The sequence below is a fragment of the Cebus imitator genome, unplaced genomic scaffold (genome assembly GCF_001604975.1).
Source record: "Cebus imitator isolate Cc_AM_T3 unplaced genomic scaffold, Cebus_imitator-1.0 Scaffold233, whole genome shotgun sequence".
Taxonomy (NCBI): Eukaryota; Metazoa; Chordata; class Mammalia; order Primates; family Cebidae; genus Cebus; species Cebus imitator.
The window spans coordinates 257315-272381 of record NW_016107548.1 but is presented as its reverse complement, the minus strand read 5'-3'; the positions used below and the strand labels follow the sequence as shown (position 1 = coordinate 272381).

Genomic DNA, 15067 nt, shown 5'->3' with positions numbered 1-15067 from the left:
AGGGCTGAGAAGACAGGAAGATGAGGGGAAGTTTGGAGCTTCTTAGAGACTAATGAACTGTTTGTGATCAAAATGCTGATGGAAATATGGACCGTGGGGGCCAGGCTGATGAGCTCTCAGATAGAAATGAAGACTTTATTCGGAACTGAAGCGAAGGTCACCCTGCTATGCTGCAGGAAAAAACTTGGTTGTGTTGTATCCATGGCCAAGGGATTGGTGACCTAGAGTATCTGGTAGAAAAAATTCTTTTTTCTTTTTATTTTTTGAGAGGGAGTCTCACTCATCACCCAAGCTAGAGTGCAGTGGCATGATCTCAGCTCACTGCAACCTCCACCTCCCAGGCTCAAGCAATCCTCCCACCTCAGCCTCCTGAGTAACTGGGACCACAGACGTGTACCACCATGCCTGGCTGATTTTTTGTATTTTTGGCAGACAGTGTTTTCCATGTTGCCCGGGATGGTCTCAAACTACTGAGCTTAAGTGATCCACCTGCCTTGGCCTCCCAAAGTGTTTGGATTATAAGTATGAACCACCACGCCCAGTCTGGTGGAAGAAATTTCCAGGCAGCAAAACTTCCAAGATGTGGCCTGGCTACTTCTAACAACCTGGGATCAGATATAGGGGCAAAGAAATGACTTAAAGTTAGAATTTATATTTAAAACGCAAGTAGAGCATAAAAATGGGGAAAATGTGCAGCCTGCTTATACGGTAGGGAGGAAAAGAACATCTTCAGGGAGGAGTACTAATTGACTGTGGAGCAACCACTTGCTAGAGAGATTAGCATGACTACAAGCCAGGTGCCAATAGCCAAGACTGTGGGAAAACAGCCTCAAAGGCATTTCAGGAGTCTTCAGGGCCAGGCTTGGTGGCTCACACTTGTAATTCCGGACACTTTGGGTGGCCAAGGTAGGCAGATCAATTGGGGTCAGGAATTTGAGACCANAGAGAGAGAGAGAGAGAGAAAGAGAGAGAGAGCAATAAAACAAAACTGCTGGCACAATGTAATCTTCACTCTTGTATAATGAGATTTCAGAAAATAATGGTAATATTACATTTACAAACCCTAAACATTCAAGAGCAACAATCTAATCAATAACTGAATTTATAATAAAAATATATTTGAACAAAATCTGAATATTTTAGAAAAATCAGCAAACTTTAACTAGATGAATAGTTATGGCTAAATTTACCATATACTAAAAGGAGTAGAAAGATACTTTAATACGTAATAATCTATGCTATCTGAAACCTAAATTTTGGGATTTTACAAAATAAAAAACCAGGAGTCAATAACTTCTTTTCTCACTGGGATTATAATTTAAATGAAAAGCAAATATTGCCAATTTGCTACAAAGTAAATTTCAAACTCAAAAGTTTAGTTTTAAAAAAGTACATAGGTAGCTATTTGGTGATGCTGGGTAGGCCACAGAAAGAGAAGAGATTATGTGTTTCCAGTTTATGAAATTCTTAGAGAAAAAATGTTTAATGTACATAGAAAAAAAATTGGCTGGCAAAAGTACTTCTTTCTCTAAATATACTTTCTAATGTATTTATTTTAAATGAACAAACACTGCAGTTTGCCAAAAACAGCTTAGAGTAAATTTTATTTTATTTTTGAGATGGAGTCTTGCTCTGTAGCCAGGCTGGAGTGCAGTGGCACAATCTTGGCCCACTGCAGCCTTCACCTCCTGGGTTCAAGCAATTCTCCTGCCTCAGCCTCCCAAGTAGCTGGGACTACAGGCATGCGCCACCACGCCCAGCTAATTTTTGTATTCTTAGTAGAGGGTTTGTGATCTGCCCACCTCGGCCTCCTGAAGTCCTGGGATTACAAGAGTGAGCCAGCATGCCTGGCCAGAGAAAATTATCAAACTTAAGTATATGTACAAACACTTCTGACAAAATTTTTCATTGACTAATTCTAGGATGTAACAACATTAAGGATAGTATATTTCAATTAAGAAAGTGGAGGTACAGACTATTTATATAATAAGAAATGAGGACTTAACAGATTTTTAAACCACTGATCAATTTCTTTGACTCTTATTTGTTATGTCCCAGATCAAGACTCAGCATTAACGAATCCTGACTTGTAGGAACAACTGAGATTAAGCCAAGTATTACAGACTTGAAAAGCAAATGACAAAAGTTCTTGAAAGACCTAGTAATTCCTTTGTTATCTGTTATGTATAATCTGTAAATATCTTAACCTACTATATACTTATCTCAGTAGATAACCATACCTCATAGAGAAAAGAAAGTCAATTAGATATAAACATTTCAACTGTTCTACCTAACACAAATACACATTAATCAATATCTGCTCCATTTTTCTCTTCTTCATCACAGAAAAGCTGCTATCCTTTTCATTGAAATCCTCTCTCTACCTTATTTCCTTCTGACTCTACCTTCCTCAAGGGTCTTCATCAATTACTGTATTGTTCTATTCTTCATGCCTTTCTCTCCCTCTATACATCATTAGTTCCTTATCTTTTGCAATATAAATACCAAGCATGTCCACTTGAAACAGACAAAACAAAACCCAAACTAAGCACTTACTTTCATTTTCTCCTCCAGGTATGCTATTCACAGCAAAGGGTTGGAAAGACAGACAAAAATTCATTTTTTTTATTTCTCTTACTTCCTGTTATCATAACACAAGGTCATAGAGATTCTGATGATCAGAATCACATTGCTCTAAGGACTTTGCAATAGGTTTCCTCAGTTAATATGAAAAAGTATGTAATGCACTTTTACATATACATGAATGGTTATCAAATATACCATCTTTCCTGAGTTCTAATTGCCTAATAATGCTGTTTACCTAGATGATAAACTCAACAAATTAAAATATAAACTTGCCATCCTTCCACCTTCAAGATCTGTTCCTTCTTCCTATATTCCCCATTTTGCTAAATGGTAAATCTAGTTGTATACAACCCAAGTACATCTATCCCAGCTTCCCTTTCTCTCATTTGGTACATGTCACAAAAGCTAGCTAATTATCCTGCCCACAAATGCTTATTGTCTCTCAAATCTTTCTTGATGCTGGTACCACCTTTGTTCACGCCCCAACTTTTCTCTTCTAGGCTATTACAGTAGTCATCTAATTTTTCTCCCACTGTCCCAAATTTACCCTCTTCACTACCACCACAGACTTTTCTAAAATGCAAATCACAGCATACCATTCTTGTTCTTTGGTGCCTCTCCATTTCCTCTATGATTAAAAAATAGCACAAACTTTCATTATAATTTGGCTTCTATCTATCCCTTTTGCCATTATCCCATGATTCCATGCATGCACTTCTGCCTTGCATATACCAAACTATTTGTGTTCTTCAAATATGTGATGCTTTCTCCTGACAATGTGTTTTAAACATTTCTTCTGTCTTGAATGTAATTTAAGGCATGTGAAATCCCTACACTAGAATTCCATTTTTTAAAAGGGGGCTAAAACATTCCAAATGGCATTGTGGCAATTTAAACAATGTTTCCAAATATAACGGCTTTAGGCAGTGCAGAGATGGATTTTTGCAGCAGAATTCCTCATGACATAGGCAGACAAGCCTATATAATATCCCTATTAATGGAATTAAAAAAGCAGTAATAACAGTGGCATTATTATAGATTTTGGTCCTCTACCATTAAATATATTGGTATAGACTAATAGTAAAAATTGACAAAATGTCAAGAAAATATGAAAATAAGAAATTTCTAAGGCTCTTTAACTTCTAAGTCTTTTAGCTATTGATATAAAATGATCCTATAGGTCAATAATTTAAGTGTGCCCTCATTTTATAAATAAGAATAAGAATGAATGAAGAAAATCATATGTAGTCACAGAATTATATTTAACTGTCCCTCATGGGGGGAAAAAAAACCCATGCACAGCAAGCTCTTAAGTTGGGAAAAAATTCCTGTATTACTTTTCCACATATTCTCAGTCTCAGACTGGAGGAAGGGAATACACAATACTACAAGGTACAACACAAACAGATGTTCTCAAGTTAAAGACTGGCTTAGAGAACCATGGTAGGCTTTGAAGTAGGGAAGTTTATTAAATCAGAAATAACTTTAAAATAGTATAATTTATTTAGTTAAATAAAGTGTGGGTTACACAAAATTACAATAAGATACCTATTAAAACAGAAAATAACAAGTGCTAGTAAGGCTATGGAGAGACTGGAGTCCTTATGTGCTGCTGGTGGGAATGTAAAATGGTACACCTGCTATAAAAATAGTATAGCAGTTCCTGAAAACATAAACATGTAAATACCACAGGACTAAGCAACTGCAATTTTGGGTATATATTCAAAAGACTTTAGGAACTCAAACAGACATTTGCACACTAATATTCATTGCAGCATTATTTACAGTAGCCAAAGGGTAGTGACAACCCACACGTCCACTTACAGATGAATGCATAAACAAGATGTGGTATATAATACAATGGAATGTTAGTCTTAAAAAGGAATGAGATTCTGATACATCTACAACATGGATGAACCTTGAAGTCATCATGCTAAGTGAGATAACACACACACAAGAGGACAAATATTATGTGGTTCCACCTACATGAAATACCTAAAGTAGTCCAATTCATAGACACAAAAAGTAGAATGGTGATTGCCAAGGAGTGGGAGGAGGGGAGAATGGGGAGTTGTTTAATGGGTAGAGAACTTCAGTTTGAGAAGATAAAAAAATTCTGGAGATGTATGGTAATAATGGTTGCACAACAATGTGAATATACTTAATGCCACTGAACTGTACACTTAAAAACCGTTAGAATGGTAAATTTGGTTATGTATATTTTACCACGAAAAAAGCATGTTTAAGTGCATCACATACACACTCTTTCATATTAAATGATGAAACCTACTGCAAAGTTCTTATAGCAACATACTTTTGACCAACAAAATCTCTATTGTGTTTTGATAACTATCAGGAAGCAAGCATCATTTTGTAACAAGTACTGAACTTGCAGTTATTGTTCAATCTCACTGACTTTTGCTATGATTTCTGGCCAGCCCTTTACTGTTTCCTGTAATACTTGGTTACCAAACTTATCAGATTTTATCAGGCGAGACATTCTAATATGGGAAATGAAGGTTATTTCCTTAATATAAGTGTTTCCTTCTGATAGTATACCATTTGAGGAAAACAAAATAATTTAAAATTTAATCACATTCTTTGTCTGCAAACTGACGAATAATCCCCACAAAACCCTTAAGGATGATAAAGGCTAAAAAACTTTAAAATTTGCTGTTCATTGCTCTTTTATATTGGGAAAACTTATATCCCTTCTATTCCTCTGAGTTATAAGAGTTGAAAACATTGTCTTTGATTGCAACATAATAATCCCTTTACTAATCATCTTCCTTGACCTCTCTCCTCAAATTCTTCAGGTATATATTCCCAATAGCAATCCTGAATCCTGTATACATTCAAATGTCTAACTTTCTTTGCTTCTGGGCTATTATGTGCCAACAAATTGCCTATAATAATCCCACACCATTGCATAGTTACTGTTGCCAAACTGAACTTTTCCAGAAGACTGTTTAATCAATCTTTCTATTTGTTCTTAACTACTGTGGCAATCATTAGAGTTGTTCATACATACTTCCATTCAATTCCAAGCACCTATAAAACTGTACTTTTCTACCTTCTTTGAAATCAGGCCTGGTTAGAAAACTAGCTCTGGCCAATTATATGGAAGTGGAAGTGCATGTGTCACTTCTGCTTTGAAGTTTTAAAACTTGGCAGGTGATTCTCCACACTGTATCTTCCTTTACCTCCTCCTCACCTATATCCCCTTAGCCTGGGGTCCTGAGTGACTCTTAAGAAGAGACTACACTGATCACCTCTGGACTTGTATTGTGAGCAAGAAACAAACGAGTTAACACCTTGAGATTTTGGAGCTACTACCATTGCATAATCTAAAAGCTACCTATCCCGATAGAGTTCCTCCTTTTCTCACAGCTTTTCCCATCCTTTAAAAGCCATCAAGTATGAATGCTCTCAACTTCCTTCATTACTCACAAACTTATCAGTAACAGGACCATTCTTACCTTCTTTACTCTTACCTCAGAGAAAAAATGGACCATTCTCTTTTTATGCCTATTTCCCATAGGCATAAAAGGTGGGAGATAAATAAAGTAAGAAACGCCAACAGTCCATAGACAAGTTTCTAAACTATCAGAACATGACATTTTTCTTGGCAAATATAGAAATATACCTTCTGTTAAGTAAAAGTAATGTGTTAACAAGCCACCATAGACAGATACTCCTGCCTATTTGAGTCCCAAATCCCATTTGTAAGGATCAGCATCAAAAGCAATGTGTTCAAGGGTCCCTAATGTGGACACTTAAAATGCAAACTGCTACTAAAAAAAAAAAAAAATTGAAAGACTTCATCATCTAAATCAAAAGAGGAAGCAATCTAACACTATCTGCAATATCAGAGACATAGCCAAACAGCACATTTAAAAAGACTGCAAGCTTCAAAAGCAATAGTTATCCAATCAAATAAAAAGTGAGATACAAAGATACAAAACCATTATTAACACTTTGTGAAGCCAATGTGGAAAGCATAGCATGCTTTCTTTTGTATGACAATATACATATAAAAAAGAATGCTGACTTCCCTCTTTCCACATTAAAACATATTAACAATAAAATTTATTGATATTTTAAGGTTATTTAAAAATAATTTTTATAGTAATATAGGATTTTTTTTCTTAGGTACATCATAATAGCAAACAATAAATTACTATGATTTATTTTTTACAGCAACCATTATATTCAAATAAGCTTTTTACCTTCTAAGTCATTTTGGCTCTGAAGGGAGGTACAGTCCCCATGTTCTTTATTTAGGTTGCTTGTCTTAAACTGGTCACTAGAAAATAAAATATACACTAAACACATCAGTTATTATGGCAGACCTTAATTTATTCTAAAAAAAGAAAACAACATTTGTTAAACAGTTATATGCCATGTGCTGCTCTAGGGCTTAATGTACATTATTTAATATACATCTCACAATACTTAAAAGTAGTTGTTATCTTCATTTTACAATATAAGATGAAGACTGTAAAAGTCAAATTAATTTGTCCAGTAATTAAGTCTATCTGGTTATAAAGTCCTGATCTTTCTACTATCCTGAGCTATTCCATTCCAAGAAGAATTATAAAATTACCCTGTCAAGTCTTTTTTTTTTTTTTTTTTTTTTTTGAGCCAGGACTTTTTGCCTTTTTGCCCAGAATGGAGTACAGTAGCCCAAACATGGTTCACTGTAGCCTTGACCTCCTGGGCTCAAACAATCTTCCCCCCTCAGCCTCCCAAGTAGCTGTGACCACAGGCACATGGCACCATACTTCGTTAACTTTTAAAAATTTTTTTGTAGAGACAAGATCCCACCATGTTGCTCAGGCTGGTCTGAAAGTCCTAGGCTCAAGCAATCCTCCTGCCTCAGCCTCCCAAAGTGCTATGATTACAGGCATGAGCTACCACACCTGGCCCTTTCCTTAAGTCTCTATTGAAACAAGTATTTTCATAAAACATGAGCAGTTGATTTTTGCAAATCTACCTTTTAATAACAAATGTGGTAAAATACCAGCTAATATCAAACACATTTTAGAAGGATTAAATAGTAATATAATAAATGTATTTAGAATTAAATGAGCACAAACTTAGTTATTTGGCTGATTTTTTTTTTTTTATATATTTGCTAAAGAGAAAATATCTCTTCCATGAGACTGAGTTGTGACAGTAAAAATTAGCTTCAGCTCTGAGTTACAAATGTTAGAGATGAGATTATAAACATCACATAGATTGAAGAATTAAACAACAGACCAGACGCAGTGGCGTAGGCCTATAATCCCAGCACTTTTGGGAGATCAAGGCAGGCAGATCACCTGAGGTTGGGAGCTCGAGACCAGCCTGGCCAACATGGCAAAACCCCATCTCTACTAAAAATACAAAAATTAGCCAGGCATGGTAGTGTGTGCCTATAGTCCTAGCTACCTGGGAGGCTGAGGCTGGAGAAACACTTGAACCCAGGAGGCGGGGGTTGCAGTAAGCCATGATTGTGTCACTGCACTCCAGCCTGGACCACAGAGCGAGACTTCTTTCCCCCACCACCCAAAAAAGAATTAAACAACCAACTTCATGACTGAAATGATGCCAATTGAAGTCTGTGCTTTAAAACCAATCAATTGTTAATAGTGATACAACAATGATAATAAACTTCTGTACTTCCCAAATTTTCTAAAAAAGCTGCTATTTTTGGAATAAGGAAATAACTATTAAAAATAGAAATCTAAAATATCAAATAAAGTGCAATATCCTAGGTTTCTTTACAGAAACATACTTGTATTTAAGAGAAACAAACTTTTTAAAGCTCTTTAAAACAGCTCATGTTGTTCCAGCCTATTTAATTGACCCCAAGCTTCAAAAATTACTTCATGCGATTAACAGGAAATAATAGTGATGGAAAAATGATTCACTCAACTTTTACATTACCTGAAGCATACTTTTTCTTTAACACCACTGATATCCATTACTATACCATTTCCATCGATAACAGGTGAGTCCAAATTAGTAGATCCATTACTGATGTGATCACTGCTTTCATATCCAGACTCAGTCCTTTGCATCTGCCAATTATCACCATATACTTTACCCTCTACAAGGCCTTTATTTTTGTCTGCTCCTTTTCCATTAGATTCAAGGGAACTTCTGCTTCCTGTTTCCTGCTTCATTTCATCTTCATATATGGTCATTAAACCTTTTTGCTTTGGATTCTCTTTCGGCCAATTACTAAAACTTTGATCCTTGCTACATTTAGGTTTGTTACTAATATTTGGTTTGTGTCTTGGACTATTCTGTCTTTTTTCACTTTCACTAAAAATACTATCAACATTTAATGTTTCTCTCATAGGTTTCCAACCTCGGTTCCGGCTTTTACTGCTGCTATTACAGCTGTTTCCTCTATCCCTAGAATCTTGGCTGCTGTCTGTATCATATCCAGTGCCACTGTCATTCTTAATTTTGCCAGTTATTTTCTCTCCTGGAGGAAGAATCTGGGATTTACTTGAACTTATTATTTGTGCAGAAGCTCGACTCTGAGGTGCAACTCGGTCATGTTTATATGATCCTTTTCCTTGACTATGATATAGATGTGGATTCCCATATTGCCTAAAACCATTTGCGACAGGAGGTGATCCAGACTTGAAATGTGAAATGTCTTCATCAACTAAATCTTAAAAACAAAAAAAAATTAAAGATACATATGAATTACTCCTCAGAGCTACCTTTTAGTCATAAAATACCTGTTAGAGGTAAAATGTTAAATAGTTTTAGGTAAATAGTAATTAAAAGTACATTATATCACATACTGCTTTAAAATTTAAAAGTGCTTTTCCAGTCCTTATGTATGCTTAATGAGGGGTATTTAAAAAAGAAACAAACTGTAAAAAATGATCTCTAAGGTAAATAATAATTGAGGCAGTTTTTTTAAAAAAATAAGCACTCTATCTAACTCATAATAACAAAAACAGTAAAATATTTTCCACTTCTTATATTGGTAAAGATTTAAAAGTTTGTTCAACCAATTGCTGCTTAGAGTGTGAAGAAACATCCAATTACTGTTGGTTGGAATGGAGACTAGTTCAGTCTTTCAGGAGGGCAACTGAGCCATGTCTGTCAAAATTAAATATCTCCTGACTCAGCAATTCCTCTGAAGGAATTTTATGTTATGGCTACACACAAAAACGTACAAAGATATGTGTGGAAAAGGATGTTGCTTAAGCAAAAATCTTAAATCGGCCTTTAAAGTCTATCAGTATCAGTTAAACTATGTTCTGTCCATAAAGAAAAAGGCATAAAACCATAAAAAGACATGCTTATAATGAAATGGGAATACTAAGTAAAGAGAAGTAAGGTCAGGGATTGCCAGAAAAGGAGCCCCTTCACTAAATTTTATAAACTTCCTTAAACTTGAATGCCATGAGTGAATTATATCTATGAGTAAGTTAAAACATCAAAACACATATACAAGTATCCCTGGTTAAAATTAAATAAGAACCAGGAAAATTCTGCATATTTAGTACTGGTGTATTAAAGAACTCATATTAATAAATATATAAACATGTAAAATATAATAGGTTTGGGCATGCCTGTAATCCCAGCACTTTGGGAGGCTGAGGCAACAGGATTGTTTGAGGCCAGCAGTTCAAGACCAGTCTAGGCAACACAGCAAGGCCCTATCTCTATGAATAACTTTTTAAAATTTAGCCAGGCGTGGTGGCATGTGCCTAGCTACTCAGGAGGCTAAGATATGAGGACAGCTTGAATCCAGGAGTTCAAGACTGCAGAGAGCTATGATTATGTCATGCATAATGGACAACAGAATGAGATCTCCTCTCTTAAAGTTATTAAAAATAACTTTAATATAATTTAATTTCTATATATTAACTATATACAGAAATTATACATAGATAAAATTTACATATTTATACATATACAGAAATATATGTAATTTGTATATTTTATATACTAGATACAGAAATATATATTTAACTTATATATTTTAATTTATATTTAATATATACAGAAATTAGAGTTAAAAAATTGTTTTAAAATAAGATTTTTAGAATCAATAGTATAAGGTCTTAACTTACCTTTATGTCGTCCTAAATCTTTTCTTTGTCCCTTCTCTAACTCTTTCCTTTGTGAAGAGAGTAAGTTTTTCTGTTCAATAGCTTTGAGAGCACATTCTCTGGAAATGTCTTTTATCTTTTCCCTTTGATCAATGTGACTTAACTTAGCTGTAAAAGAAATCATTCTTACTGTGATACAGATCATTTTTCAAATTGCTCAATAAAAATAAAATTGATCTATATAAAAATGGTAACATATTACATATTTAAAAAGAGCAGAGATATGTTGGTATATAGCATACAATGGTATTTTTATGATTAAAAATTAAATGTGATTTTTCTTGACACTGGAGATGCATGCTGTCTTTTAAAATTTCTTGTGTAGCCACTAAAACAAGTATAAAAGAAAGAAACAGATCTGCCATTAAAATAAGAGCTAAAGGTAACTGAATGGTCTCTCTGTGCCAGGTGTCTTACTCATTTACTTCTCTGAGGTACAGTTACTGTCTCTATTTTGGGTAAGGAAACGGAGGCAGAGAGGAATTCGAAATTTGCCCAAGTTCACAAAGCTTGTAAGTCTAGAACCGGGAATATGAACCCAAGTTTTCTGGTTTCAATGCTTCTGTTCTTACACACTTATATACTATTTCTGGGCTTAAAACTAGATATCTTTTGAAAAACATAAAATGCCTTAATCTAAGCGTATTGATAATCTGTGAAAGGAAAAGAGATACGGCTTTATTAAGAATTTTTTAAAAGCCTTTATTTTAGTTCTTTATGGATAACTGTTAATTCTCAATCTTACTACCCTTGATTAAATGGGTTACTTTTATGATTAGACATTATTTCATTAATATATTTAAAAGTTGCTTACAAAATCATTCTGAACGTCCACAAAAGTTATATGTATTTCTAAACCATAACTATACACAATATTGTGAGGTCTTATTTTGGACCGAAGTTACAGAACTTGGCTTATGAAAATTAGTTATGGGATAACAATAACAAGATAGAATTGAATAAAAATGAGGTTAAGAACAAACTATGGCAATAGTATCTTTGAAATACTGTTGCATTCACTACCAGTAAATTTAATTTTGGCATTTATGCCAAATACTAACTTATGTTTTTCTGCTTCAAGCTGATTATTAACTCCTTGAAGGAAATGCCACATTATTGCTTTATTTGGTAACTGAGGTCAGATTGCCTCAGGCCTACCACAGTCTGAGGCCATGGAGAAACTCAAACAATTCATGGAATCAAACTGGTCAGATAAAACTACAGATCTCAAAAAAAAAAAAAAAAAAAAAAAAAAAAAAAAAAAAAAAAAAAAAAAAAAAAAAAAAAAAAAAAAAAAAAAAAAAAAAACTACAGATCTCAGAAAAATGCATAAATCAAAAGACGAATTTTGTTATCTACTCGTTATTATCTCTTCATAGCCAAGGAAAGCTAGTTAAGAATCCTCCAGAGTAAAGAAAGGAGGACACTCACCTGGAATTATGTAAAAATGACAATTTAAACACATACCTGGTCCTCTCCCTACACCTGTGTGAACATGGCTCCGATTAGATGATGAAATATTATCAGTTTGAAATTTCTGATTTTCTCTCTGCTTTGCCTGATCACCAAATCCATTTTCTTTTGAATTATCTGATTTATGAATTACAGGCTTTTCACATCCTTAAAAAGATAAACAAAAGGTATCATTCCTTTCCTTCCCATGAGAAGAGATGCTTGAATCATTTTTTTCAGATATTTTTAACTGCAGAAACAGTTAAGTAAAACTTAGAGGATTGATACCATTTAAGAATTTCGAAATGAAGGCATCCAAAAATGACTTCGCTGTTTTGGACTTTTCCAGTTTACTCAATCACTTAAAATGTACTTCTAGAAACAGCTACTAGTAGAGGCTCTTCTGTGATTGTGTGATCATAATAGTGGCTAACTCCTGAAGGTGCTTCTGAGGCCACTGATGAGAAAAGGTTCATTCCAAAATACTAACAAAAATTACTAAAATTTCCTGAACTCTGCTGAAAATCAAATTTGAAGTTATCCTAAATATTCATTTTATAATCAGAGTATTAATATTCCTAGTTGACTGTGATAATAGAAAAACATTGAAAAATTTAAAAAGAAAGAATTACCCATATTTTCTGCAACAGATTTATAATGTGACCAGTTGATGACCTGCCTGAGTGCATCCTCAGTAGAAACTGCTGTGCCATCTGGGTTTGCGTAAAACAAAAGTAGTGGCTGAAAGTGGCATCGAATGCATTTGGAGACAACATCTTTCCATCTAGTTCCAATCTTTTAAAAAACCACAATGAATAAAAACAAAACAAAACCTTGTTATCATTTAAATTTTTGACGGACAAAGATCATCAACTTCAAGGTGATTAAATTTTAAAAAGCTTTCCAAATATGTGGTTGATCGACATCTGACAAAGATTTCAAGGCAATTCAATGGAAAAATATAAGAGTTGGCTCAACAAATGGTGCTACAACTGGAGAAAAAGAATTTTTACCATGAGAAAAAGAACTTTGACTTGATTTCCTATAAAACGACAAAAAAAATTAACTCAGAATGGCTCATACAAAAACTACAAAACTTACAGAAGAAAACAAAAGAGAAAATCTTTACAACTTTGGGAAAGGGCAGATTTTTCAGCATACCAAACCATAGAAGAGAAATATTTTTAAAATGGACTTAATCAAAATTAATTAATAACTTTTACTCTTGGAAAGACACCATTAAGAAATCGAAAAAGTAAGCAACATACATGTAATAAAGGACTGGAATACAGAATAAAGAATTCCTACAATACATTAATAAGAAGATAATCCAATATGAAATACTGGCCAAAAATTTGGACATTCCACCAAGAGAAAGATGTAAGAATGGTCAACAAGCACATGAAGAGATGCTCAAAATATTACCAATCACAAGGGACATGCAAGTGAAAACCACAGTGAGATACTATTATACATATACTAGGAGGGCTAATGTTAAAAAGAACACCAACAGAAGTGCTGCTGAGAATGTGGAACAACAGGAACTCTCATACATTGCTATCATAGAATGCAAACTGGTATGACTACTTTGGAAATCAGTTTGATAGTTTCTTGTAAAGTTTAGCAGACACTTACCATACAACCCAGAAATCCCACTTCTAGGTATTATCTAAGAGCAATGGAAAAAAATATGTTCACAAACAGCTTATTCATACTTCAATAGGTAAATGGATCAATTGTTGTACAGCCATAAAACACACAATAAAAATACAGCATGGATCCAAACAACATGAATGAATCTTAAAGACATTATGCTGAAGGAAGGGAGGCAGACACAGAGTAGTACATACTGTAAGAGACCATTTATATAAAATTGTAGAATGAGTGAAACTAATCTATAATGAGACCAGTGATTTCCTAGGCCTGGAGTGGTGTAGAGAGTATGACAACAAAGAAAACTGATAGAATTTTTCTAGGGTGATGAACATGTTCTGCATACTGATTATGGTGGTTACATAGGTGAATACATTTATCAAAACTCCAACTGGACACTTAAAATGGATGTATTTTAATGTTTGTGCACTATACCTCTATAAAGTTGATTTAAAAGCAAAGCAAAACCAACCAAACAAAAACACCACAAAGCATTCTAGAATATTTTTGCAGTGAAGGGGACTTTTAAGAAAAATTCTCATGAGCTTTTTCAAACTACACATATTCCGCTGTTGATTCTCCTCACTGGACTTGAGGAGTCCATTTGTTTTGTTTTGTTTTTGAGAAAAAGTCTCACTCTGTCGCCCAGGCTGGAGTTCAGTGGCATGGTCTCAGCTCACTGCAACCTCTGTCTCCCAGGTTCAAGAGATTCTCATGCCTCTGCCCTCTTGAGTAGCTCGGATTACAGGCATGTGCCACCACACCTGGCTAATTTTTGTGTTTTTAGATGGGGTTTCACCATGTTGGCCAGGCTTTGAGGAGTCAATGTGAAAATAAAATAACAAAAAACTTCACAGGGTGATTACCCAGTTCTTCCTCCAAATTTTGACAACTTAAACTATGTAAAAGCAAAGTAGAAACTGCAAAATGTTGTTACACATTGACTCAAGATGAAACTTAATAAACTCCTACAAAAAAAGTACTAAGTAATTTAAGCAAAGTGCTGATTTTAGAACATAAATACCAAAAATTTTTAATAGCTTTATTTAGGTATAGTATATGAAGTAAAATTATCTAGTTATAGTGTACAAGTCAGTGAGTTTTGATAACATAATCATGTAATCCTTACCCCCAAACCTTACCTTACACCCCAGTTTGCAGTCCCTGAAAATGATCTACTTTCTACACCTTTGTTTTTCCTTCTAGAAATTTCATATAAATGGAATCATAGCATGTAGTCATTTATA

The 15067-nt window shown here is 34.3% G+C and overlaps 1 protein-coding gene across 5 annotated transcripts in view; it reads right to left on the bottom strand.

The window, feature by feature from the left end:
- USP53 (ubiquitin specific peptidase 53) overlaps positions 1-15067 on the bottom strand; it is a 67581-nt gene that overhangs the window by 10221 nt on the left and 42293 nt on the right. For all 5 annotated transcript variants that reach the window (XM_037727501.1, XM_017497561.2, XM_017497562.2 and 2 more), the window contains 5 exons: positions 12800-12962; positions 12183-12335; positions 10677-10823; positions 8518-9256; positions 6816-6892 (listed from right to left, as the gene is read on the bottom strand). In XM_037727501.1, coding sequence (XP_037583429.1) covers positions 6816-6892; positions 8518-9256; positions 10677-10823; positions 12183-12335; positions 12800-12962 — 1279 coding nt within the window. The remainder of the gene's footprint in view (positions 1-6815; positions 6893-8517; positions 9257-10676; positions 10824-12182; positions 12336-12799; positions 12963-15067) is intronic.